The sequence below is a fragment of the Hippocampus comes genome, unplaced genomic scaffold, assembly GCF_001891065.2.
Source record: "Hippocampus comes isolate QL1 unplaced genomic scaffold, H_comes_QL1_v1.1 scaffold205, whole genome shotgun sequence".
Lineage (NCBI taxonomy): Eukaryota > Metazoa > Chordata > Actinopteri > Syngnathiformes > Syngnathidae > Hippocampus > Hippocampus comes.
The window spans coordinates 369330-396773 of record NW_017804874.1 but is presented as its reverse complement, the minus strand read 5'-3'; the positions used below and the strand labels follow the sequence as shown (position 1 = coordinate 396773).

The window sequence follows — 27444 nt, the reverse complement described above, 5'->3', positions numbered from 1 at the left end:
TGCCTTCCTTTGAGTAGAAATGTTTTGACTTGAAATGAATGGGCAGTAGTATTTGAATATCATGATATTGAAGGTCAATTTTCACTCGTTTTTTTTGGATGTCCCTTAGAATCTGCGGGGCCCTTACTAACCACCTATATTGTCTAATGGGCAAGCCAGATTTGGGTGCATTTGCAAAGTACGTCTGTACTTGTCATCGATCAGTGCATTGTGATGAGAATCAGGCCTAATTGACAGCACAGATTGGCCTGTTTCCAGTGCACTGACATTGCGAGACAGTCAAGTATCGGACTTTTGGCCCGTTATTGTGAAATTGTAATACATTAAATAAACAAATAAAGGCCCTGCACAATAGAAATAAGAAACAAAGTCGGGAAATTGGCAGTAATCCTTTATTGTATTGCGAAAAGATTGCATCCAATGAAGCATCTCGTGAATGTGTGTGTGTGTGTGTGTGTGTGTGTGTGTGTGTGTGTGTGTGTGTGTGTGTGTGTGCGTGTGCGTGTTGGCGGGGGGGGGGGCACAGCTGTTGTTTTACAGTAAGGACATAAACTGTCTCATAAATATGTCAATAAAATTGTTTCAAACTATTCTTTGTGCTCGTGATGATACATAGTAAACAATTCCATAGCAATGGCAGAAGTGTCGCTCTGTGGTTACTGAGTGCCTTACTGGTTTATTTTGTATTAATTACTATATATTGCTTTGAACAGATGCCCATTCTACCATGAGACCCAGTCGACCGTTGACTGCAGCGAGTATTGCACAACCTATCACGTGAGTCCCTTTCTTATTACCGGTAGTCATTATACTTGAACACATTTTAGCACCATGTAGTCTTCCCGTATTTCACTCAACCCTAACTTCCCATGTCCCAATTTATTTTAGAAAATAAAAATTGTGACCTTCACAACCAAACTAGACACACCTCAACAAAAGGTTCAAATAATGCAAAAACCACAAACAGTGACTCATCCACCCACTTACGTGTCAAGATCAAGGCCTGTGGGCCAGATGCGGCTCGCCACCTCATTTAATGTGGCCCATAAAAACTGAAAAGGTTCATGCATTGGCCATCAACTAGAAATACATTCATGAAAGTACTAGTCCTGTAGAATACATGAACTTGTGCATTTATCTCATCCTTTACATTCTGCCACAGATTTGTTGTGAGAAGCAATTGACAGAGCACATGGTGGTGGGCCACTGAAATACTCTTATTGTGTCATGGTAAAGACACAAGAGCATTACGATAAAGACACAAACATCCATGCATCCATCCATTTTCTAATTCTCTTCTCCTCACGAGGGTCATGGGCGTGCTGGAGCCTATCCCAACTGTCTTCGGGCAGTAGGCAGGGTACACCCTGAACGGGTTGCCAGCCAATCGCAGGGCACACATAGATGAAAACACAAACAGTCTCGTAAAAATCCTATGAGTTGCACGAGTGAGATGTGTTGCCCTTGAAACTCTCAGGATTCCTAACTATGCAGAAAAAAAAATGGAGTGATATTTACTTAAGAAAACTTGTGCTGTGAAGTGCGCACTGCAACACCGCTTTCCAAACCAAATGTTCGTGCGTGACTGATATTTGTCTGTGTGGGACCAAATGTTAAATGTTCACTCGAGTTGCTATTTTTAGACTTTGAGAACAGCTTGACTTGACTAGGGACTTGGTATCTAAATGACTTGCCTTAGACTTGAACTATATGATTTGAAAAGTCATCGTTTTTATAGTTTGAAATTCGTATTTTAACATAGTTTGCCTTTTTAGGAAGGAAAGAAATCCGAAAGAAAAAAATATATTTTTGTTCCAATCACATCAACCTGACAACCAAGTCAGTTTCACTTGTTGGTGTGAAGGAGCGATGTAAACATCAAAAGCTTGGGAGCAACTCCGGGGATCATTAATTTGAATTAAACATTTATTTTGTTGATGACGGTGTAAAACACAAATGTCAAAGTCAAGGCCCGGGGGCCAGATCTGGCCCGCCACATCATTTTATGTGACCCGAAAAAAGCAAATCAAGCATGTCAAGTTCCATGATGCTTGCTAAAGTCAGAACCAACATTTCAAATTGTCATATGTAATCCACAATAACAGTCATTATTCTTGACTTCTGATTTTAAAACTAGTTCTTCATCACTTTGCTGTGCGCTAGGTATGCATGCATACCTGTCAACTTTTCGGAGCGCCAACCTGTATAAACTACCAAAAAAAATCCTTATAAAGAGCAAAAAATCCTTGTAACATACCAAAGCATTTTATATGTCAAAATAACGGCAGAAAAAACCCCACGAAATATGAATGATATATTTGTTTCCTTGTAGAACTTGCTTGTAAACTACTGAAGTATGCAATGAATACTCTGCTGTTTTCAACTAGGAACCACGTGATTTACTGGAAAGTTACCGGAAATGAAAGCATTCGAGTAGACTAGCACCATTCTGGGCAAAAGCAAACGGAACTACCTGTTAGGGGGAAAAAAAAAAAAAAATTCAGAATCCGTATGATTTGTGCGATATGGCCATATACGTAAGATTATCCACAAAATCCGTATGAACTATGGCTAAACCGTATGAGTTGACAGGTATGGGTATGTAACATGTGGAGGGGATTAAGCATTGATATGGTTTCCCAAAATTCATAACAAGCCCTTCAAAGGAAACCGGAGCTACAATGTGGCCCGCGACAAAAATGAGTTAGACACCCCTGGTGTAAAACATAGGATGGCAAAACGCATGTTTTGCATCTCACAGAACAAATACAAAACGAGAATGTCAAACTTCCTTCGTCATTACAACACCCACGGACAGGTAAGCTAACCTTACAGTTTAGCTAGCAATACGATCATTGGTTTGGGACGAGTAAAAGATAGCCGGATGTGATCATGTGAACATTCAGATCCAGCTAGGTAACGTGACCAGGTGTGTGATGGTGTGTGAAAACCATCCAAACTGTTCTTTTTGACTGTGGCATTTCCGATCGCATAGTCATGCCCCCCGCTTTCAATTCAATCATGACGTGAAGCCATCTTCACATCGAAAGCAGCTTCTATACACCGAAACTTAGACAACAACTCATTGCAAAAGAAGCAAAGCGGTTGCTAGCAGTCAATTGTGGTAAATGGTCTTTCATTTCTAAAGTGCTTTTCCACTTACAATGCGCTCAAAGAGCTTCATACCGACTCCTCATTCACCTTCTGATGACATGGTATCAGGAACCACTGGAGGTTCAGTGTCTTACTCAAGGAAACACATTGGTCACAGTGGCAGAGGATAATTCCCACGACCTGTGGGTCGGGAGATGATCAAATTCCCACTGAGCCATGCAGCAGCACAAAGAGAGAAAGTTTTGGATTCAAGTATGATTGGTTTGGTGAAACTGGAAAAAAAACAATCGCAACGTGCAAGGTTTGGAACTCGAAGAAAAGGGAGACAATATCTACGTTTCCTTTCATTTGTCTGACGCAGAAGAGGTCTGTGAACCTAAGCTAGCCAGGTAAACTCCAAAGTTTAGTTGGTCAAATAATTTGTGTCAGTTCTGCATTGAGAAGTCAATAAAGTGACAGATTAGGCGCCTGTAATCTTGAATCTTGATCTTTATTCAAGCATAGACATCGATACACAAAGTCCCAACCTGAAGTTGTTTTCCGACATAGAGTCCATAAAAGGGTACTTAACTGCTCGTGAGCATGTCCACCATATTTAATGTGACATCGCTCCCGTAAACTGATGCACGTCAACTTCAAAAAGTGACAAACTATAAAGTACAAAAGTGCACAAAGTTGATGCCTTTCATTGACCTTTTTATGCATATAATTTAGATTTGGGTAACAGATTGGCATGAGAAACAACACATGCAGTTTTTATATCTGAAAATCTGACAATTATCCATGATTACTCCCCATTCAGCATATTTCTGTATTTCTCAGTATATTAAGTGTGCCACTCATACAGTATAAACATTGGCATGAAAAACATAACATGGATTATTCGAAATAATTTAAAGGTCAAGAGTGAATTAAACTTGGCCAACCATCTTTTGAGTAATACCTGGAGCCAAAACTATTTTGAGCATAGTTTTGAAAGGGTTTTTTTTTTTTTTTTTGGTAACTGACCCAGATTCATAGTTAGAACCATAGCAACACGCTAAGCAACGAAAATGCCATTATTCTGCAATCTCTGGCGAGTGACGTCATTTACAGAATGCTGAGTCGGCGGTCATTGTACTGCATTGTTGATTGTCACGCTCACTGCTCTTTGCCATTGTTTTCGAATTATTCGGTGAAATGCATTGGCGGTGTGTGGCGATACACCGTTCACGTTCAGGCAAACAATTGTTTGAGTCGCCAAAAGATAAGAATAAATGGACCAGAAAATTGGAACGATACAGTTTCATTCTCGCAAAGCGTATGAATTTCACACCGGTGTCGACGAGCGTTCTTTGATACAAGCACTTCGAGGACCTCTGTTTTTCCGCATCCTGATCATCTGGCTCGTACATGGATGGTCCAGTATACATCTTTCCAACAACCTCCTCTTCCTCAACTTTTCAAACACCCGGATCCCCTCAGATAAATTGAAAACCTTCCTTCCAAATTGATTTCTGACTGGCTTTGTACACTTGAAAAAGTGAGCCCCACGAGTGGTGTCTTAAAGTGACGTCACACTTCCGGGTTTGTTGCTCGTCAGGATCTCACTTCGGGAAAACGATTATTTTGTCGAATTGAAGAAATTGATTTTTTTTCACACTTTATGGAATGTATTAAGTTTAATTACTTATGACATAAAATATTTCATTTTGGATTTTCTAAAATTACTTCAGTTGACCTTTGAGGATAGGCATTCATTTAATTTCATTTTTAGGGATGTCCAGTAAATGTTAACATAATTTTTAGCGATAATGTAGTTTTTGTAGTATGCTCAAAGCATTTTATTCCATTAACATATGCTGTGACTGAGAAAGATTTTATGACTTGACTTAATGAGTTCCTTGAAATTTGGTGGCGGCCTGCATTTATTTTTTTCCCCACAGTGACTTGGGACTTGCTTGAGGCTTGTGATTTAGTCCCACCTCTATCTGGTCATGGCGTACATCAACAGATTATTCTTTGACATTTCCCATTAATATGACTGTTTAATTGCAACATTTTAATAATGTTTTTACTCTTATATACAGTATTATCATTATTTTTAAATGATGATTATTATTATTATCGAAACACAACATTAATGCTCTCAATTAGTGCATCAGACTCCCTCTTATGCTGTTGATTTACACAGTACAGCTGCACATTTATGTTTTTATCTTGTCACCGAGTTGTATTGAAAATTTTTTACATACATACATACATTATAAAAATGAATTGCCAGACCAAATAGTTGGTCAGATCAATAATTGAGATTTCTGAATTTAAAAAAAAAAAAAAAAGTTGACAAAAGGTGCTGCACAATGCTGATGAACACCAGAAATTGCTCTAATACACGGTCATTGCTAGACCTGTTAATCCACCTGCCGTGTCGAGCACTCTCAACCAAAAGCCCGACACGCACATGCCCACATAGTTAGACCTCCTTCAAGGTCAACATACCTGTCTAGCGGGTGAGTTTACGGGAAACGTTATCGTCTGTGCCAGAGAAATACAGGAAAGGAAGGGAGGGGTGGATTTTTACTGCAGTGATCTCACTGCATTGTCACAAGATAAACACAAAGGGAGGCATTATGCCCTTCCCTATAGTTAATTATTAAGCTAAAACGTAATACTTTCGCTTTAGAAAACACAGCCTTTCCACTGAAACTGTAAACAAACACCATTCCAACAGGCATTCCTACACCGATTAAAGAAACAAAATTATATATATAAATATATATATATATATATATATATATATATATAAAATCATCTTAATTTGGTTTTCACATTTTCGACATACATTCACATGTTTTTGCTTCACAGGCAAAGAATAAATAACTTCAGGTTATACAGCTTCATCCTGTTTTCCCCTGACATAACCGTCGTCGGATTGTTTGGAGTCAAGTAGCAAAGACCCAGATGCGGGTGTTATTATTTTTGGCTATTGTGCTTTGCCATTCCAGTTACAGCTGTACAGCCAACTGAACTTGATTTGCCACGGATTGACCTATTTTGCAAAATTGATCAGTCAGATGTGGAAGGTTGCTTAGACTATAAATACAAACGCAACATTTATTGTTTGAAGGAAAGGTTATAAACATTTCCCGACAACGACCAGATAATGCAGGTAATGTCCAAGGAGTGGCCTCTGTCATAATATAGACGACAAACTCTCGGGAGTTATCAGCATAGTCATGACTGCTGAAACAATAAATGAAGTTCATGGAGCACATTGGTCAAGGCAATGGAATATACAGTAAAATACTCATCAGGATAGATCAATGTGAAATATTCCCACAAGTTGAATTAAACTCCGATGCTGTTCCCATCGATTGGCCACTGATTGTGATCAGACAATTTCTGTGGAAAAGTATGTGATCGGAATATGTCTTTTGTTGCCGATCATAAAACCTGATCACCTGCAGCTTGTATGCAGCATGGATCCAACTAGGGACCAGCTTGTGTAGAGTGCAGTGTCTCCAACTCCTTTCCTTATGTTAAGACCAAACCAACAACGGAATCATAACGTGTTTTTCTGTGTGTTTTTTCTTTTTTTATCGTGTTAATTTGAAATAAAGTCCTACTTTTGCATCCTAAAGGGATAGAAATGTGGGTAGTTTTAAAATCTGCTTAATTAATTAATTAAAAAAAAAATAGGTGACAAGTGTGAAGCGGTTGGGATGAAAATCAGCACCTCCAAATCTGAAAGAATGGTCCTCAGTTGGAAAAGTGTGGACTGCCCTATCCGGGTCAGGAATGTGATCTTGCCCAAAGTGGAGGAGTTTAAGTATCCTGGGGTCTTGTTCACGAGTGAGGGCAGTGGGGAGCGGGAGATCAACAGGCGGATTGGTGCAGTGTCTGCTGTGATGTGTGTCGGTCTGGTGGTGAAGAAGGACTTGAGCCAAAAGGCAAAGCTCTCAATTTACCTGTTGATGGTTCCAACCATCACCTATGGTCAGGAGCTATAGTTTGTGACCGAAAGAATGAGATCCCGGATACAAGCGGCTCAAATAAGTTTTCTCTGCAGTGTGTCCAGGCTCTCCCTTAGAGATAAGGTGAGAAGAGTCGAGCCACTTCTCCTCCACGTCGATTTCGAGGGGAGCAAGATGAGGTGGCTTGGGCATCTGATTAGGATGCCTCCTGGATGGATCCCTGGTGAGGTGTTCCGGGCATGTTCCACCGGCAGGAGGCCCTGGGGATGACCCAAGACACCCTGGAGAGACTATGTCTCCCAGCTGGCCTGGGAACGCCTCAGGACCCCCCGGGAAGAGCTGGACGAAGTGGCTGGGGAGAGGCAATGCTCGGATTCCTGCTAAAGCTGTTGCCCCCCGCGACCCGACCCTAGATATGTGGTAAAAAATGGATGATGGTTGGACAGGAATCGATTATTAAAATAAATGTTTGTGAGCAACTCTAAAATTGAAAAAGAAAAATGTAGCTAATCTATGACAGTGAGACCGTTATCAGCCGATATCAATCATGGATGATCTGTTTCGGAAACGGCAGCATACGACCCTGATCGGAGACCAGAATAGCTAACTGTTGTGTTGATGTGTTCATAACACACAGTACTCATGAATGATATGCAAACTAAATTTTAGGTTGGAATTTGAGAGAACACTGCTCTACTTTTTTTTTTCCTCCAGACTTTGAAAACGGAATTTGAGCTCAGATTTATTCTATCACACCACGTTTTGCAATCTGCATATTGCATATTAATGGATTACACAAAACCTGCTCATTCACTCACGAGTTTGATGCCACATAAGTCATGCACAAAAACAGCTTTTAAAGCACAGTTTTTAAACCGGGTTGGCAAAATGTAAACAAATGATCATCGTATCCTTTCTGGTGCCAAAGTGTGTGAGACTGCAGCTTTTGTTTCAATGCTTGATATAAGAAGTAAAACACCAAGTTACAACTACGCAAACATCAAGTCTGTGCTTGAAAGATTAAAATACTGTGATCACAAGTGGTTGTTCTGCGTGGATCTGAACATGGAAAATGTCCTTTTGTGAAAGCAAGGAGGTCACACCAAATATCCCCCATTTTTTTATGCGACTGGGAGCGCCTATGAAGAGCATTGGATCAAAAAGGAATGACCAACAAGAAATTCACTGAAACCTGATGGGAAAAACTTCAAAAACAACCCCCTGGGTGGGACGGGAATACGCTTTACCAGTATCGCACATCAAGCTTCGCCGAATAAAGCAGTTTGCCAAAAAACTGTTTTGGCAGACTGTTTTGGCTACATGGGCTCAAACTTTTGTGGCCTTAGCTATGAAAAAAAAAGCAGGGATATTTGATGGGCCTCAGGTTAGAACGTTGCTTTAGGACCACCACTTTGTGACTCTGTTGAGGCTTGAACAGGGGTCGGGAACTCCGGTCACAGAGAGCCACAGTTGTACTTGTTTTAGAGATGTTTTGTACCACCACACCTGATTCGAACGACCAGGATGGTTATCACGCATTCAGAGAGCTTGCTGATGATGCTGTTCATTTGACAGAGTGGAGGAGCACCTTTTCAGATTGCAAGAATTAGGGAGTAACGTGACTATTAAAATGCAGATTACTGCTGGAGTTTGATGAGAGATCGGCCACAAAAAGACAATTAAAAATGTGAAACATGGTTGCCAAAATTTGTACAACACTGCGAAGCATTTCAAAGCAACAGTGTAACCTTTTTGTGTGTTTGCAAATGACACATTTGATTTTATATATATTTATATATGTGTATTTTTTTTCTCAGCAATTCGTGATATTTATTCGTGAAAATCAGAATGCAAAAGTAAATTACTGGGAAATACGACATCCGAACACCTAACTAGTGATCAGTCATAATAGAGCAAGTTGCGGGTCTTTTTTTTTTCTTCTTTTTTTTGCTGTAAATGTACCAAATTAGGGCGGCACGGTGGTCGACTGGCTAACATGTCGGCCTCAGTGCAGATGAATCCGGACTGGAGCCTTCCTATGTGGAGTTTGCATGATCTTCAGGTATTCCGGTTTCCTCCCACATTCCAAAAACGTGTGGCAGGTTAATGGAACATTCGAGTCTAAATTGTCCCTTGGTATGAGAGTGAGCCGGATGGTTCTTCATTTCTGTGTGTCCTGCGATTGGCTGGCAACCAGTTCACCAGGTGTACCCCGTCGACTGCCCGAAGACGGCTTGCCGAGGCTCGAGTAACCCTCGTGAAGATAAACGGATTAGAAAATGGATGGATGGACGAATGGATGTAACAAATTATGTAATTCAAATTATTAGTTTGTCTGAAACAGCAAGGCATGGTTTGATGCAAAAAAAAACAACAACAACAACAACAACAACAAATAAACAAAAAACAAAACGACTGAGTAATTCTCAATTATGGCCATCTTGCAAGTTTAACTGGAAAGACATTCGCTTTCCAGTTAGGGATTACTGCCCTCTAAAGGATGAACCATGAAATGCAATTATCTGATCCAATATATTAGGCTTTTCAGGGGAAGATTTTTTATACTTTGTCCTTGTAAGGAATAGAAGGCTCAAAAGTTCCTGTATATAGGATACAGTACATTTGCTTTTACAGGTTTGCCACCTGCATGCTTCTCTGGCAAAGTGTTCTGGGCAGATCCCAGCAGGAGGAGGCCTCTGGGATGACACTATTTCGGTGGATAATAATAATAATAATAATAATAATAATTATCATTATTATTATTATTATTATTATTATTAATAATAACAATAATAATAATTGTTATTATAATGATGATGATGATGATGAAAAAACCTGATGTGCTGGAAAAAAATACAAGGGCAGTTTCGGAATCAGTGCATACAATTCCTCTTCAAAACGTTATTTGCATCTCTGGTTGACAAACAATGGTAAACACTGTTGACCAGTGTAATTGTCTATGGTGAAAAAACAAAAACCATTTTTTAGTCTGAAAATAGTAAAGTCTATGGCATAAACTTAACATTTATTGTTATTGAATCAACTTTCCACCTGAACATAATTTTACATTCCACACAATTACCAGAAAAGCTCTGTTCAAAGCTTATTGATCTATTTCAATGACCTTGATTTCAAGACAATACAAAGCAAATACAAACGTCAGCACACAATTTGCATTCACACTCACTATTGTGAAGCATCTTCTGCACATACACACCAAACAAATTAGCTGGTTTGCATATACTGTTGCTGAATCTCTTACAACAGCTTCCCGGAATTGAAAGCTATTATGGCTGCATTTGCGGTAAATGCCAGACAATTGCAGGTGTGACTCTGCTTTTATTGGCAGGAGACTTTTATTTTGGAGCTACATTTTGAGAACCGGTTTCATCTTTCGTCTCCTTGGTTCTCCCCAATTTGATTGAGATATTACTGAGAGTAATTGGAAGGCAAATCAATACATAACAACCGTGTGTGTGTGTGTGTGTGTTGTTGGTGTGTTGTGTGGGCGCGTGTGTGTGTGTGTGTGTGTGTGTGTGTGTGTGTGTGTGTGTGTGTGTGTGTGTGTGTGGCAGGGGGTGGGGGTCTGACTTGTGATCCCAGCCATCAGGATCAGGCATATTCCATCCACCCCCTTACACCCCAGTTAGACGATTGGTTTTCGACTGAGAAAAGTTCGTCCGCAATCGATGCCCCGTTGACGCATAGTTGGCATCGAGTATCAAAATACTTCCACACGCCATTCCAATAAGTAACACTTGGCCGAGTAGAAAACAAATTGTAACCATTTGAGTGCATGTGCATGCGACAAATGAATTTATTGGTGGCATAATCATCATACACTGCAAGCGTGTTGGCGTTAAGTCAACACTTGGGTGTTAATTTTGACACTGGGAAAGTGTCAGTGTGAACATAAAATTGACTAAAGTACATCAACAATATATAGTGTTGACAGTGCAGTCATAATGACACTAGTGAATTGCTTCAACAAAATGGATGAATAAAACACATTACAAAACACCACAGCTCTCCTTTTTTCGGAGCTGCAACAAAAACTTATTTATAAAGCAGTGACACAGTTCACTGAACCAACAGCAAGTTATAACATTGTAAGCATGTCTCCAGCAAGGAGCCATCTTGGGGTCGTAATGACCATAAACAAGGCGCACCGGATTTCAAGGCGCGCTGTGAGTTTTTAAGAAAATGAAAGACATTTCGGTGCGCCTTATAGTGAGTATATATATATATATATATAGACATGAGACAATGAGATTTTTATTTGAAGTTTAAGTTAAGGTGCTTCAAAGTTATTTTTGACACAACAAACAAAAAGTGAGATTTTCAGGCAAGGCAAGTGAGATTTATTTATCTTGCAAATTTCATACACAAGGCAATGTCAATGTGCTTCACACAAGCAAAGTCACCATAACAACATTCAAAAGCAAAGCAGAGAAAACAAAAGTAGTTCATAAAAATGACTAGAAAGTACATTGATAACATTTAAAAACATTGATAGAAAACTTTAAAGGTCAACTGTGAAGTAATTTTATAAAATCCTAAATGAAATATCAGTAATTAACCTTAATTCATTAAGTAAAGCATGAAAAAAAAAAACTATTTTGTAAATTTGCCAAAGGAGTCGTTTTCCCAAAGTGAGATCCTGACGAGCGATAAACCCTGAAGTGTAGTGTGACATAATTTTAAAACTACCAATAGCGGGGCTCTCTCTGGAAAGTGTACAAAGCCAGAGATCGATTCGGAAAACAAAGTTTCAAACTTATCTGAGGGGATCCAGGTGTTTGAAAAGTTGGAGGAAGAGGATGTTGTTGGAAAGATGTACACTGGGCCATACATGTACGAGCCAGATGCACAGGATGCAGAAAATGTTGTGCCCTAACAGCCGGACATGGAGTGGAGATGAGACCCGTTGGGATTGGAAGAACGTTAAACTATGTCGGCTGCGGTTAATAGCTTGGCATTATTGTTAGATATTCAATGCTGTGCCGTGCTGTAAATCGCCCATGATGGGATTACCTACTTGGTCCTTGTATTCCCACTGGCATTGAGAGCACACGTCATAGTGGGTTGGTGTCCTACATTGTCATTGCTAAGGTAGTTCTGTTGCGTTGTCAGCCATTCGTACATTACCTTGGCAGCATTGTTAGGTGCAAACCGTTATGGAGTATTCTATCCATGCTCACATATAGTTTGAATGTTTTCGTACATGATTTCATCCATGGACACAAATATTTTGAATCAAATGTTTTCATAAACAACAGCCAGAGTTATTCATTGATTATTCCACCTACTCTTTTTTGCAAATCCTTTACCGTAAGCAAAACCGTTGAGAAAACACCGGTTTTCGAAGTGTTTGGAACAAAGAATGCTCGTCCACAACCGTGTGAAATTCATTCGCTTTGTGAGAGCGAAACTGTATCGTTCCAAATTTCTGGTCCATTTACATGCCGGATCCTTTTCTTTTGGCCACTCAAACAATTGTTTGCCTGAATGTGAACAGTGCATAACCACACAGTGCCAATGCATTTCGCGGACCAATTCGATAACAATGGCAAGGAGCAGTGAGTGACAATCAACAATGCAGTACAATAGTTGACTGGCGACTCGGCATTCTGTAAATGACATCACTCGCCGCAGATTGCCGTAAAAAAGCATTTTCGTTGTTAAGCACATGCTATGGGTCTAACTTTGAACCTGGGTGGGGTGTGTTAAAAAGTAACGAAAGTATGCTTGAAGATATTTCAAACCCTTTAGAGATGGGGTCCCTAACCACCGGGTCATTTGGTGCCGGGCTGCACAGAAAGAACAAACAACTTACATTCCTTCCGTTTTATTCATTTTGGAATCTGAAAAATGTTTTATTTTGAAAAATTACGAGATTCTCTGTTATATCAGTCTACAATATGTGACTCTTGACGCAGGTGAATGCGCGCTTCTCGGTCACGTGATAGGTTACCGCTAAAATGAAACCCAGGAGCTAGCAAAATGAATAAAAAACAAACATCTTTGAAAAGTTTTTTTAGAAAGGGGAAAAGGCCCAGCCAGCAGACAGAAGGGGAGCCTACGACTTTCAAGAAAGAGAAGGCTACATTTAATAAACGGTATCAGGAGTCCTATTTCAAATACGGCTTTATTTCAATGGGAGATTCACACACACCAAGCCTACTCTGCATAATAAGCGGTGATGGTGAGTCGTATTTTTCATGCACTTTCTATTTGTGGCGTATCTTATTTTGAAGGCACGTTTAAACGTTACCGTAGCGACCAGAGAATGTTGCCGCCAGATAGGACATTCCTTGTGTCATGATTCGTGTTAATTATTGTGTTTCGAAAATAACACACTTTTCATGCAGGTCATGTCATATTATTTTGTTGTATCTATCCGGCCTGAAAGGCCGGTCTCTGAAAATATTGTCTGACATGAAACCGGACCGTGAGGCAAAAAAAGTTGGGGACCTCTGCTTTGGGGACCTTAATCAAAGGTCGATGAATAAAGCAAACTTTTCAACCTGGATTTAAAAGCCTTTACAGTCGGTGCTGACCTTCACTTCTGTTGATAGTTTATTCCTTTTGTGCGCAGCATAATGGCGAAATGCATCTTCCCCATGTTTACTTTGAACTCTCAAGTCCACTAAATCAAGGGTCCCCAACCGCAGGGCATTTGGTACCAGGCCGCACAGAAAGAACTTGCCTTATTTACGTTTTATTTATTTCGGAATACGAAAGATGTTTTATTTTGAAAAATTACCGGATTCTCTGTTACATCCGTCTGTGTCACACTTGACTCACGTCAAGCTACACTTCTCGGTCACGTGACCGATGACGCTCAAAAACAAAACGCTGAAGCCCGCAAAATGAGTAAAAAAGCTGCTTGGAGATCGCAAATGACGGCAGTCTTAAAAGTACGTTCGAAACAACTGGATCAAAGTTATGGCTGAATACTCTGAGATCGCCACAATAGCACTGTTGCTATTTCCGACATCCTACCTGTGTGAGGTGGGGAGTTTCTGCAGCAACAGTGACTAAAACAAAATTACGAAGTAGACTGGACATAAACCACACACTTGAGGTGTCATTGTCTCCTATTACCCCGAGATGGGACTGTCTGATTGCAGAAAATCAAGCTCGGGGCTGTGGTGAGTTGTCATTTTCATGCACTTTGAATTTGCGTTGTATCGTATTTTGAAGGCATTAAACATTACCATAGCGATCAGAGTGTTGCGACCAGATTAGACGCTCCTTGTGTTTATTATTATATTTCAAAAACACCACAGTTTTCACGCAGCTCATACCATATTATTTTGTTGTATTAATCCGCCACACCTGAAATGCCGGTCCCTGAAAATATTGTCTGACTTAAACCGGTCCGTGGGGCAAAAAAGGTTGGGGACCCCTGACATGAAACCGGACCGTGACTCAGGTCTGCAGATCTCAGAGCCCGGCTGAGTTTATATTCAATTAGGATTTCTTTCATGACAAACACCAACCAAGATCCAACCATTCAGTGATTTGTAGACCAGTCACATAATTTTCTAATCTCTTGCACAGCTAATTGCGAGCCAGTGTAACGTCTGTGGGACTGGAGTAACATGGTCTGATCTCTTTGTTGTGGTCAGAACCAGAGCTACAGCATTCTGAATGAGCTGAAGCTGTACTTTTTTGAGGGAGTCCAGTATGAAGACCGTTACAACATCCAAGTATGATAGAGGTAAACGCATGGGTAAGTTTGTCCTGGTCTGCTTGGAGCATGCCTCCCTTCAGTCTGGATGTTTTTTCCAGATGGTAAAATGCTATTTTCGTGATTGATTTTATATGATTGGTGAAATAGGTCTAAGTCTATCAGTGACCCGAGATTTTGGACTTGGTCTTTGGTTTCTAAAGCCAGTGACTTTAAATGTTTTCTAACAGCAATTCTCTTTTCTTCATTGCCAAAAGCAATTACCTCTGTTTTGTTTTGTTTTGTAAATGTGACTTTAATACAGAACAGTGTGAATGCATATAGACACTTTAAAAATTAAATTCAAATTAACACCCTCTGGTGTGAAATAGATACAGTACCAAGAAATTTGCAGTGGATGTGACCTTAGCTGGCCCCTTGTCACATACCCTGCTCTTTTTAATGCAGTTCATACCAGTTCAGAGAGGAAACCAGAAAAGTAAATAGATAAACAGATAACAGACAAAACAACCACTTTTTAAGGTATTTTATACACCTTAATCTACACATCAAAATAAAAATAGAAACTGAAAACAGCTATGAATACCTCCAAAGTAGATTCGGCAGATGGGGTTTGTGACATGGGAACTTGTAGTGATAGGTGTGGGATTAGCAGCAGGTGGGTCCAGGGGCTGGGTGGATCCGGCTCTCTGGAACAGTACTGGACAGTTTTTTTTTTTTTCCCCCCATCACTTTACTTTTTCTATATTACATATTTGTTTGAAATTGAACATTTGGTGTACAAATAATGACGCTGGTCAATCCACCAGGATAAAACGAGAGAAAATAAAAAGCACTTGCAAAAGGCAAGGAAAATATGGAAATTGTTTGTCTCCAAAGGACAAGAGAACCAAATCATGACAAACACCAACTAAAAATAACTTGCCAAACAAAATGACTATTGAGAGAAAACAGAGAGCAATAAACAAGGGATGAGAACAACGGGGGAAAATCTGGTCTGTCGAAAAAATTGCATGTGAACAATGGCTTGAGCAAGGCGAGTTATCCGACACGGAGTGGTCGGAATGACAGTCCTTAAAACGTTGCTTGATCATGATGTGAGATAGGTGTGCGCTGAAGGGAAACGCCCACCTTTCAGTTGGAATTCAAAAACAAAAACAGACAGAAGATGACAGTTCTTATACACCAGAAGGTATTTTCAAAAACTCAAACAGCCCAAATGAAGTCACCACAAACGTTTTGGGAATATCTGAGGGGTCCACCTTGGCGCCAACACGTCTGTTGAACAAAACGGGACTGTTAAAAATGCTGCTCATTAAAAGCACAAAAAACACCAGCACTCTGCTGCCATCAAGCGGCGGAAGTCAAATTGTACTGACATTTCCCCCATCGAGATCAGTTTTAGTGCAAACATGCTGCCAAAAAGGCGCAACCATGAAGCACCAATATTCTCCTTCGGTAAATGTCACACCCAAAACGCTGAAAATAGTCCACAATGGGTCTATGCAAAGGAAAAGAAATATCACGGCATGCAAATGGCAGAAAAAAAGGAAACAAAAACACAGAGCTCTTGAAGACGACTCCCAATTCAGGGTGTCATCGTTCATGTTTGTGTGATGTTGTGTTCTTTTAAATGGCATTTTATGAATCAGCAGATTCTGAAATGGAATTGTTTTGGAAATGAAACTAGGTCAGGACACGTAAGCAGGCGTGGCAAAACAAGTTTGAATGTCTCATGCCAAAAGTAAGTGGTGAGCAGTCTGAGCCAGAGAGGCCTACTTTGCTGTCTTAAACACGATCAGAAGCACATACCTACATTTACAAACTCAATTCTAATATCTGTTCCAAAAAAATGTCATTTATTCATTCTCAACATTCTATTCTCCTCATTTTGTAGCGATTTTCTTGACTGCAAAGGTTTTCGTACTGATATGTGGACGTTAGATTACTTTTTTTTTTTTTTTTCAGATTTCAGTCTCTGTGTGTTGCTAATTCAACATCTAATCTGCCCAAGGCAGATTAGATCTGCCTCGGGATAATATGACGTCAACTATATTAGCGTGTCTTTGTTTAAACAGAAGTCTTCTGATTGGTTGGCTCGAACAAGCCAAATTTGACTTGCGAAACACGCCCACAGCAATTTGCACACACTCATACATTTAATGAGTGTCCTTAGTGAGGATGATGCATTTCATTGTTTTGCTTTTATTGTTTTTGTCGCGTTATTAAATAAACATTGATTCTGAACTGCTTCAGATGATGTAGGTTTTCAGATTCGGCACAGTTGCATGCTGTTATACAATCTTTTTTTGTAGTATGGATGGTTTCTATGATTGCAATGGGATATTGGTGGGATTAAGTGGTGGGTTAAATCAAGCGAATCCCCAATGAAGGCCCAGGTATCAAATGCACAGCCACCAAGGCCGGAGCTACTGGTGGCCACCCCCACACCTAGGGAATTTATATGTATACAGTATAAAAATAGCCATCCATCCATCCATTTTCCGATCCGCTTTATCCTCACAAGGGTTGTGGGGCGTGCTGGAGACTATCCCAGATGTTTTTGGGCAGTAGGCGGGGGACACCCTGAACCGATTGCCATCTAATCACAGGGCAAACACAGATGAACAACCATCGGCACTCACACTCACACCGAGAGACAATTTAGACAGAGTGTTCCATTAACCTGCCATGCATGTTTTTGGAATGTGGGAGGAAACCGGAATACCTGAAGAACATGCAAATTCCACATTGGAAGGCTCAGCCCGGATTCATCTGCACTGTGAGGCCGACATGTTAACCAGTTGACTAATTTGATACATTTACAGCAAAAAAAGACCCCCCGCCCCTGCAATTTGCTCTATTATGACTGATCACTAGTTAGGTGTTAGTATGTCGCATTTCCGAGTAATTTCATTTTGCGTTCTGATTTTTCACTAATAAATATCACAAATTGCAAAAAAAAAAAATACACAATGACCAGTGTTGTGTGTCTGCATCTGTCTGTGTGTGTGGCAGTTGACTAATTTGATACATTTACAGCAAAAAAAGCCCCCCCGCCCCTGCAATTTGCTCTATTATGACTGATCACTAGTTAGGTGTTAGTATGTCGCATTTCCGAGTAATTTCATTTTGCGTTCTGATTTTTCACTAATAAATATCACAAATTGCAAAAAAAAAAAATACACAATGACCAGTGTTGTGTGTCTGCATCTGTCTGTGTGTGTGGTTTTTTTTTGTCCACGTTCATGTATGAGAGAAAACCGTGTTTGGAAAAACATTCGTTTTATCAAATGTCACTCACTCCTGTGCCCAAGTGGCAGCTAACGGCACTACAACCACAAAATGAAGAAATGCGAAGTGAAATTAAGCTCTCTATGAAGTGCTCGTCACCATTAATTGCCCCTCGGGGACAAATTAAAATCCTGCAAAGTAGCTGTAGTGACATTCCTTCATCAAGAAAAGCTATGCATTAGATTAGTTGTCTGTGTAAAAGAAGGGATATACTGTATTTGAGTAAAACGTTACTTTTAAATGCGATACCGGCATCACTGTCCAACACCTGTTGGGCTGTTAAACTGAAGATAAAAGTGGCCCATAAGGAAAATCTAATAATTTCTGCCACACCTTGCATTGGTGGCTTTTATCTCCACAAGAAACACCAGCAAAATATTTGCTGATGCCAACTTTGACATCAAGCATGACGGTGGTTGCAACTTTTAGTGCATATTTGGGCTCATGACCCAGATCTGTTTTGGTCAGTTCAACAAATCCACGTCCAGATGAGCAAGATAGAAATTATCCACCGCATTATTAATGAGGTTTGGAGTATGGTGAAAAGAAACTACCACAACTGGTCTTCTTCTCTTGCTAGTCTGCGCAATTAGAATCCATCAAGAAATTCATTACCGCAGCCACCCGCCGCGTTACCGCATTTATGCATAATTAGGTTGGTGCCTTTTTTTAGCGTGTGTATTTACATGTGTGCTTGTTCTCGCCTCCCGTTGACACCCCGTCTTTCTTACGGTCTAATTTTGTCCCTGTGCAGCTGTGTCAGACTTCGGAGCGTCTGGAAGGCTCCCAATTAGTCAGACGCATTACATTACTACCACTGTGGCACCTGCTACTTGGCAGGTGATACGTCACCGCATGGACCATGATCTGTACTTGTTTAAAAAACAAAAAACGGCATTTTCTCTGTGCACTAGGATGATTGGCAGCTATACAATTATACGCACAGATCTGGTTGTGCTCATGTGTCCAACAATTACCATAAATGCGCATGCGTGCATGTGTGTGTGTGTGTGTGTGTGTGTGTGTGTGTGTGTGTGTGTGTGTGTGTGTGTCTGTGTGTGTGTGTGTGTGTGTACTCACAGTCATGTTTGATTCATGATGCTTTGTCATTGTATCTACTGTGTGACTCATAAACGTCTGGCAGCCAAACACTCCCACCTATAGTTTGGAATAATTGAACAAGGCCTCCCCTTGTGAATTCGGAATACAAAAACAAAACAGTGATCTACACTTGAATCCATCTGCATATATTTCACGTATTTCAAAAGGGAAAGGTTGACAAAAAGCGCAAATTGAAAATTAGATGTGTTAATGAGTAAGAGTTGGCACAGCAATTTTGTTCTTTCGACTTGGAATTAATCAGGACACATTGTGATCACGCTCAAGTGAGGGGATAAACCAAACCCAAGCGTTTTTGATGAAAAATGGGGGCCTAAGGTTGAAATGCACGGCCTGCCACTGTATATATATATATATATATATATATATATATATATACTGTAGATAGATAGATATGAATGCAGTATTCTTATATTGAAATATTCTTATTATTCTCATATTTAACAAACAAATATACAATTGATCAGAATGCATCACTTATAAGATTGTCTTACGTAAGATTTGGTTTGTGCAGTCAATATCAATCAAAATCATATTCACAATCTGTGACAGCAGCGTATGTGAGAGGACAAAAAAACTATTGTGTGATGATGCGCAGTTCATCAATTGAAGATAAGTTATATGGGAATTAGGGCCTATTATAATGAATAAATAACCAGATTGGCTTGGAATAGGCCATGCAGGAGTGGCCCCAAATTTCCCAATTGTCACCCCACTCCTGCGTCTGATAAAATTACTATTAATAACACAACACAATCAAACATCTAATTTACATGTTCAGGTATCTTTTTATTTACAGTAGTCTTTTTGTAAGTAACTGGTGGAGGACATACAAAAGCACACCAAAACTGCAGTTGTGCAGTTGACCCCCCCACCCCCACCCCCCCCACACACACACTATGCCATTATTTCTTGTTTTTAAGACAGTGTCTTGTTCACTAATATACACTTTCCATGAACAAGGTGGCAATTCACCAAAGAATGTCTTGACTGTTTACTTGTAATCAGCGTGGGTCTCCAACCATTTTTTAAGTCTCCCATCTAGAAACAGATGGGAGACACTATTTCAAAAACTTCCGGGGCTATTAAATTCTAACCTAGAGGATGTCAACCTCCCTTAAAGGTGCGTGCATAAATGTCACACATGCAGCACTCAAGTTCTCCAAGTCCTTACATATTTCAACAAACTCCTGTTCTTGTGTCACAGAGTGTGACTTTTCGACATTTTTGTGAAAGAGGGGGAAGTACTGAAAATGTATTAATTTTAAATTGCTTGATGTAAAATGACAGCTTTGCTTGTCAGGCCTGAATCCTAACCAGTTCCATCTGTCAGTACGGCAAGATCTCGTAGTCTTTTAGGATCTCACACAGCAGGGTGTTATTTTCCACAGCTATTGTTCGTCTGCATATTGCTGTATTTTTATTTCTTCTTTTATATTTTATATGAAGCTATTTTAGAACTTGGTGGCACTTGAGCTTGTTTTATTGACAGTTTATTGGAAATTGTCATTTTGTGTTGAAAAAGGTTGGGGGTGAAAGGATTCAAGCATATGTGAGAATGATGAACGTTAAAAATACCAAGGCCCTTTATTTGACCCCTTGATGAGCTACTCAGAAAGAAGACGTTGCCATGGCTACTCGACACATATTCATTCCTGGTCATATGTAGAATAGATTTTATTTATTTATTTTTTTGTAATTTGTCAAAAAATAGGATTACAATTCAAATAGTGCAGGAGCGCTTCAGTACTGCAATGTTCAGATAACTGCCAATTAGTAACTTGTTTCCCCACTCAAAAAAAAAAAAAAAAATCCCTTCTGACAAAAATGATACCATCCTTCTTTTCAGCGCATGCTGACTGTGTTCACTGCAGAATGTCAGAGAGTTTCTCCTGATAATACTCATAATTGTCTTTGCAGTCTTCCCACAGGTTAATAGGTTGATCTTCATTCTCCACAAATGTATCCCAGGTATAGGAGAAGTCCAGAGGCTTCATCATCCTGAGCTTACATCCAGCTCTGTGCAGAGCCTTGAGCCCAGCTTGGATCTCTGCCTCCTCAAACTCAAACAGCCGAGCAGCGAAGATGCTCAATTTGATGTTTTTCTTGGTGTTTAACACATCAATTATCTTTGCTGCACACGCAGAGCAGGGACTAGACGACATATACCTGAAAGAAAGGGGGATACCATTTTATTACATTCATTGTCAGCAAAAAAGATGATACAATTCTGTTGCATGCTCTTTTGGAAGCTCTGTAAACACTTTTTTGTTTTGTTTTTGGTGCAGTTGCTGGAGTAGAACTTGGGAAAAAAAATGTCATCCAACCCTGACATAAAAGGTAAGGACCAGTACATTACAAATAATATATTCAATTGTTTTCTGATGTGTCATATTTTGAAAGGACTCTGAATTGGAATTTGTTTTTGTTCATCAGATTGTGCATCAAGGCTTTTTATGAATTCACTTTTGCTAACGTCTATTTTCTTTTGATTGCACTCATAATCCTTGAGAAATTTAAATTACCGGTACACGCTTTGGTATTTTTTGTTGTAGACAACACACCAAGAGGAGATGTCGGGGTGAAAGGTGCACACAAACAGTACTACACTTCTTGAGCTGGGTGGCGCCTTGCTAAAGGGCAACCTCAACCGTAGCCAGAAGGCAGACTCGCATTTGGACATTAATAAAAAAAATAAATAAATAAAAAATAATAAGTCATTTCATTTTTTTTCTCCACATTTTGTCTGCAACGGGGCTTCAACTTTCACGTTCCGATTCACCACATACCATTGATCTGTGTGAGGTGCCACCACCGCACATGGCCTTGAGATTTGAAACGCCGTCTCCTTCATTTAGTCATTGTTACAAGACAGAAAGCCGTGGATGGACTGTGATTGTTCTTTATTTGGTTTTGGTTGGCTCACCTTGTGTGCACTATCTAAGAATGGAATGTCTATCAAAAGTGAATGACTATGTTGTCATGTTGTGTTCTTGTGTATCTCCAGCAGGTGGCAGAGGAGGCCCGCTCCTCCCGGTCGCACACCTGTTGCTCATGTCATCAAGCCAACACACATGATTCAAATGATCAGCTCATCAGCAAGCTCTGCAGAAGCCTGATCACGGCCCTGATCATTTGAATCAGGTGTGTTTCAGCAGGAAGAGATAGAAAACATGCAGGAAAGCGGGTGAAGTTTGAGACCCCTGATTTAAGGAGTTCTCTATCTTAATGTCTCTGTCGGGAACATTTGCCTTGCTCACAGCTCTGTTTCCAAGACACAAATTCTTCTTGAGGTTTCAAACTTTCAGATTCTCTGTTTTCTGATTCCGCCTTTTCGTCTTCGCTTACCTTTGCTAATTGTTTTTGTTGTTATTGTTGGTCACGGGTTTGGTATTGTATGTGTTTTGAATTTTCTTGTCTATTTTCTGACAAGCTATTTCTGTTTATTTTGCTCCTTGCCTTTGCAAGTGTCTTGGGTTCACTAATTATTCTGGTGCTGTACCGGCGGCTTTTGTTGTACTTTGTAAGTTTTGCGACCTGTTTTTTCGGTTATAAATATTTTTGTTCATTCTTTCCGAGTTCACGTTCCTGGAGTCTGATTCTATTCTGTCTGAAAATGTGACATTCATGGAGATAAAGTTAAAGCAAATTCACCAGGTAATTGTGTATTTGAGTGAAGGGTCATAGTCAGACAGGCACTGCGTGAAGAAGGCCTCTTCAGCATGAGGTCCAGTGTGTTCATCCTCCAGACAGCCTCTCTGAATCCCATCAGCTGTGTTCCCTTTATCGACCAGGTAGCACAAGAAGGTCTTATTGCGGCCTGAGGAGTATTCCACATTCTTGAACTGGAACTTGAATGCAAAAGGATCGATCCGATCACTGTGAAATAGAACAAGCAATTCTGAGGTTATATTCACATAACTGTTGGTTACAACAAAATGCTATGATAATATTGGCCTCTGTTGTTTTAGTTACTAAAACTAAATTTTGTCGCGAACCACTTTGGAGTTGCGTCTTCCCTCAGAGGGCCGTTATGACAGTGAAACCACAAAAGTGTTTCATCGTCTCATTGCATTATTACTTTCAAACAACAAATTAATGGATTACGAGTCAAGACGATGAAAATAGTTTATACAATTATTGTTCAAGCGAGTGTAAAGAGGGTAACAAAAAAAAAAAATCTCAGCATTATTCATTGCACGTGACAATTGTGTAATATGACATTACACATATGATTTGGTTTTGCGGGCCACATAAAATGATGTGGTGGGTCGGCTCGGGACCTCGGGCATTGAGTTTGACACTTGTGTTTTAGTAGATGTACTCTTTTTTTTTTTCTTTTTTTTTGCACGAGTAGACTTGGAAAGATCATTTAAAGTGTTTTTAAATCGTATGAGAACAGTCCAGAGTTGAAAATGCGAAATTGTCAATTAGTCACAGCACCAATTGAAAAGTTCTGAGGGAACTTTCACCTGGTTCTTTTATATTTGATGATTGCAATATTATACGAACAGTAACTGCCACAAGACTTTTTAGTTGAAATGTTTAATGACTGCCAGAAAGATTCAGACACTGTCATGGAGCCTCTGTTACATGTGGAAGAGGGTCTAATTTGTCCAAAATAGTTCCTAAAGTTGTCTGTCTGCCTGTCATGGCCACTCCCAAACATTGGAGGCAGCTCTGCCTTGCCCATGTGACAATGTGTCTTGACTGGCTTCAACTAAATATGCATGTGAGGGTGCAAACAGAGGCAGAGCCAGAAAAACATCACAGCGACACAATGGACTAGCTCGGGGGTCGGCAACCCACAGCTCCAGAGCCGCATGCGGCTCTTTAGCTCCGCCTAGTGGCTCCCCGGAGCTTTTTCAAAAATGTTAAAAAATGGAAAAAGATGGGGGAGGGAAATATATTTTTTTGTTTTAATATGGTTTCTGTAGAAGGAAAAACATGACACAAACATTCTCAACGTTTTCCAATGCTGTAAAAATGTGTAGAATAAATATTAAATTTCAACGTTTCTGTCAACGAAGATTTGCGTAATAGCCTGCTACACATGTTTCTATTAGCAGAGCGGGATGCCAGGCGGGTGGCTGTTGCAAAAAAAACAAACAAAAAAAACATACAATTCACTGAGGAAAGAATGAGAATGTGGAGGGCCGAGAGAAGCATTTTAAAACTCAACACGTGAGCTACGACAGTGAACACGCTGCAAAAGTGTGTCCAATGCCTCCGCGTCAGGTCTCGACGAAGGTAGGTTGGCATGTGTTGGTAAGTGTGTGCAGTAACGGGTCGATTGCGGCAGGTTGGTTGATCGAAAAGTAGATCTTCGGTTAAAAAAGGTTGGGCACTCCTGCTCGACAGGATGCAGTGCAGGGGAAAAAGAAACATTGAATCATGAAGGCTCATTGTGTATTTGGAGCCAACGTAGTCATTTTGATCGTAGGCTAATATAGCTCACATAGATAGAGTACATACAGCATGTTTTTCCTTCGTTATAATGCCTTGATATATTTTTTTTATTTTGCAGCTCCAGACAGATTTTTTTTTTTTTTTTGGTCCTATATGGCTCTTTCAACATTTTCGGTTGCCAACCCCAGACACTAGCTCAAGTCAACTATCTACTTATGTGACAAAGAGGCCAAATCAAACAGTGTGAAAGATGGCATGCCCTGCGATTGACTGTCGACCAGCCCGGTGGACCTCAGGTGACAAGAGGAGAGGTGGACCTCTCCTCTTGTCACCAAGTCAACTGTGATACACTCCAACTTATCCATGACCATAATGACGACAAACGGTATGGATGTTTACGAGCCACGTGAATTAGATTGAATGATATTCTACCCTGGGATTACGTTAAAAAAAAAAAGCCACACAGTTACACCTTTTTCTGGCTGCGCAGATTCTCACGTTCATTCAAATATGACAATAATGCACCTTTGTGCCAGGTAGTCACTAGGTGGAAAAATTCAAAATTGTGGGCGTCCCCTGTCAAAACCGGTCATCCGTGAATTCTCCCGTTGACATACGCATTTCCTGTTCCTCATTCCAACGGCTGTTGTAAGTCCAGCGTCCCAGCAACACATAATTTTGCACTTTGGAGTTTTACAATACACCACAACACATTTTGAGACCTTTCCAGAAAGTCATCAAATGTATGTGGAGAGACTTGAGCAGAAAACTAATTTTTTTTATCTGTTCAAAGAGATATTTTAGTCGTGATATATACTGAAAAAGAATATCGGCGCCAGCTGCCTTTTTTACATCTACCTCTGCACAGAGGAGATCCGCTTCAAACATGCCATGCGACAGCCGGCATTAAATGATAAGCCTTTGGACTTTTTTTGAGGAGTGTTGGGTTCATATTATTACAACCACAGTCATAGTAATGGCGCAATGGTATCATGTACAGGTATGTAAATATAATACTTGTTTTTATTTGCTTCTTTGCTGGTTGTCAAAATAGGTCTACATGCCGAAGTGAGTCGCCCAGTTTTTGGCACAAGGAAAGTTGGGCACTGCTGATTTACAGTGACCCTTTTTTTTATAGCTGGACCTTAATAAATAATCACACTGCATTACTATACACACTATTGTTGAAGGTGGGGGGGTTCCCAACAATTCAGCAATACATGTGTGTGTGGGTGTGTGTGTAATGCATGAATAAAGAGAGTCAAACAACTGCTTCAACTGTATGACCTAAAGCTGTGTAATTAGTGTTGACTAACTAGTCCAGAATTAGTGGCTGCAGCAATAACCCACTGTAGCCATCACACAGAGAGAAAGGATAAGGTTAAGAAAACCACACCTGCTCTGTTGAGTGACCTATAAGTAAACAGCTTTCATGTTCGCTCGAGGTTGAAACTTGCTGACATGTTGCAAGCTGCCTGGCGGCGCAGGCAAACTAATTTTACATCAGACTCGAGTTTCAAGGCATTTTCATTGGGTGTGGTTTTGTAGACAGAAAAAGAAAGTCTTTTGTGAGTCGTCATCCTGGATATCAGTTTTACAGGGAAGTAAGCTGACAAGGTGAGCTGTCACCTGATGCTGCTGGTATTCCGATTATTTTATCCTTCCATCCATCTTGTATACTGTTTATCCTTGTCAGGGTCAGGGGAGGAAATGCAGGTTACACCCTGAGTTGGTTGCCAGTCAATCACTGCAGGGTGCATGTCGAGACCATCATTCACTGTCACATTCACACTGTCAGTGAGTGGGAATTGAAGCCACTCCACCACAAGTGACTAATATTATAATTCACGTGACTATTATTATCATGATTGTTATTATTACCATACATTGGGAGCTTCATGCCCCGCCCCCTCAGTAGCTTACTTTCAAAACAGCAGAGAAAGAACTTCACCTAAGATGTAATACTTTAAAGCACATGTGTCAAACTCAAGGCTCGGGGGCCAGCTCTGGCCCACCACATCATTTCATGTGGCCCATGAAAGAAAATCAAACATGATGCTTGCTAAAATCTCGACTAAAATTGAAAATGTTCATATGCAATAAATAAGACATATTGTAAGCATTTTCTTGTCACCAAACCCCTCATTACAGTAACCTAAACAATAGTTGAATAAACCATTATTGTTTATTTTTTTATGTGGTTTCAGTAATAACGGCCCTCCCAGGAAAACGGTAACTATAATGTGGCCCACGACAAAAATGAGTTGGACACCCCTGCTTTAAAGCCTAACCATCAGTCAGAAAATGTTAGGATCGCACTTCATGCCATTCACATCCATCTCATTAAGACTTGCTAACTGTATATGCAATGAGTAAATGCTGATTTTAGTAATGCTGTAATCAGCTTTCGCTTGCACGAAAACCGTTTCTCTCATTTCGACTTACCCTGCAATGATTTCAAATGGAGGTAGTTCCATCGGCTCAACCTCAGGATCTCCATTTTTACCATTAGCTGTTACATCATTGGTGGGCAGCGGCTCAGTTGATGGTCCCCCTCGATTACGTTGAGCATTTTCTCCTTCGTTACTCTCTTCTTTTCCATCCCTGGTGTTTCCACCGGCTTCTTTTTCTTGTCTCTCCTTTCTCCGCAACATACGACTTCTGTCAGCCATGATTTCAGATTAATTAGGGCCTCAAGAATTAATGCAACAACAGATAAAAAAAAAAACAAGCAGCAGCTACACAAATACTAAATGCAGACAGTGAAAAGAAAGCTGTGGAAAGGTGGACGAAGCAAGGGAGAAAAAAAGGAAGTCTGCAGTGCAATGGCTGAACTCAAGACAGAGCTATAGGGAG

The 27444-nt window shown here is 40.2% G+C and overlaps 1 protein-coding gene across 2 annotated transcripts; it reads right to left on the bottom strand.

The window, feature by feature from the left end:
- Positions 1-15480: 15480 nt before the first annotated feature.
- apobec2a (apolipoprotein B mRNA editing enzyme, catalytic polypeptide-like 2a) lies at positions 15481-27444 on the bottom strand. 2 transcript variants are annotated; one of them, XM_019879213.1, is made up of 4 exons: positions 27034-27444; positions 22834-23058; positions 21040-21348; positions 15481-16044 (listed from the first exon to the last, which is right to left on the bottom strand). In XM_019879213.1, the coding sequence occupies exons 1-3, from the start codon at positions 27258-27260 to the stop codon at positions 21045-21047; spliced, it is 756 nt and encodes a 251-aa protein (XP_019734772.1). In that variant the 5' UTR covers positions 27261-27444; the 3' UTR covers positions 15481-16044; positions 21040-21044. The 2 variants fall into 2 exon arrangements, with proteins under 2 accessions (XP_019734772.1, XP_019734764.1); XM_019879205.1 differs by lacking the exon at positions 15481-16044 and having other exon boundaries at positions 20657-21348.

What these genes read in the sequence shown, in the direction of transcription:
- apobec2a (XM_019879213.1), bottom strand. Translation starts at nt 27,260, where the DNA reads ATGGCTGACAGAAGTCGTATGTTGCGGAGAAAGGAGAGACAAGAAAAA. An exon ending in CCATTTGAAATCATTGCAGG is followed by an intron (nt 23,059 to 27,033) that starts GTAAGTCGAAAT and finishes TCTATTTCACAG; the next exon opens with TGATCGGATCGATCCTTTTG. An exon ending in CTCAAATACACAATTACCTG is followed by an intron (nt 21,349 to 22,833) that starts GTGAATTTGCTT and finishes CCTTTCTTTCAG; the next exon opens with GTATATGTCGTCTAGTCCCT.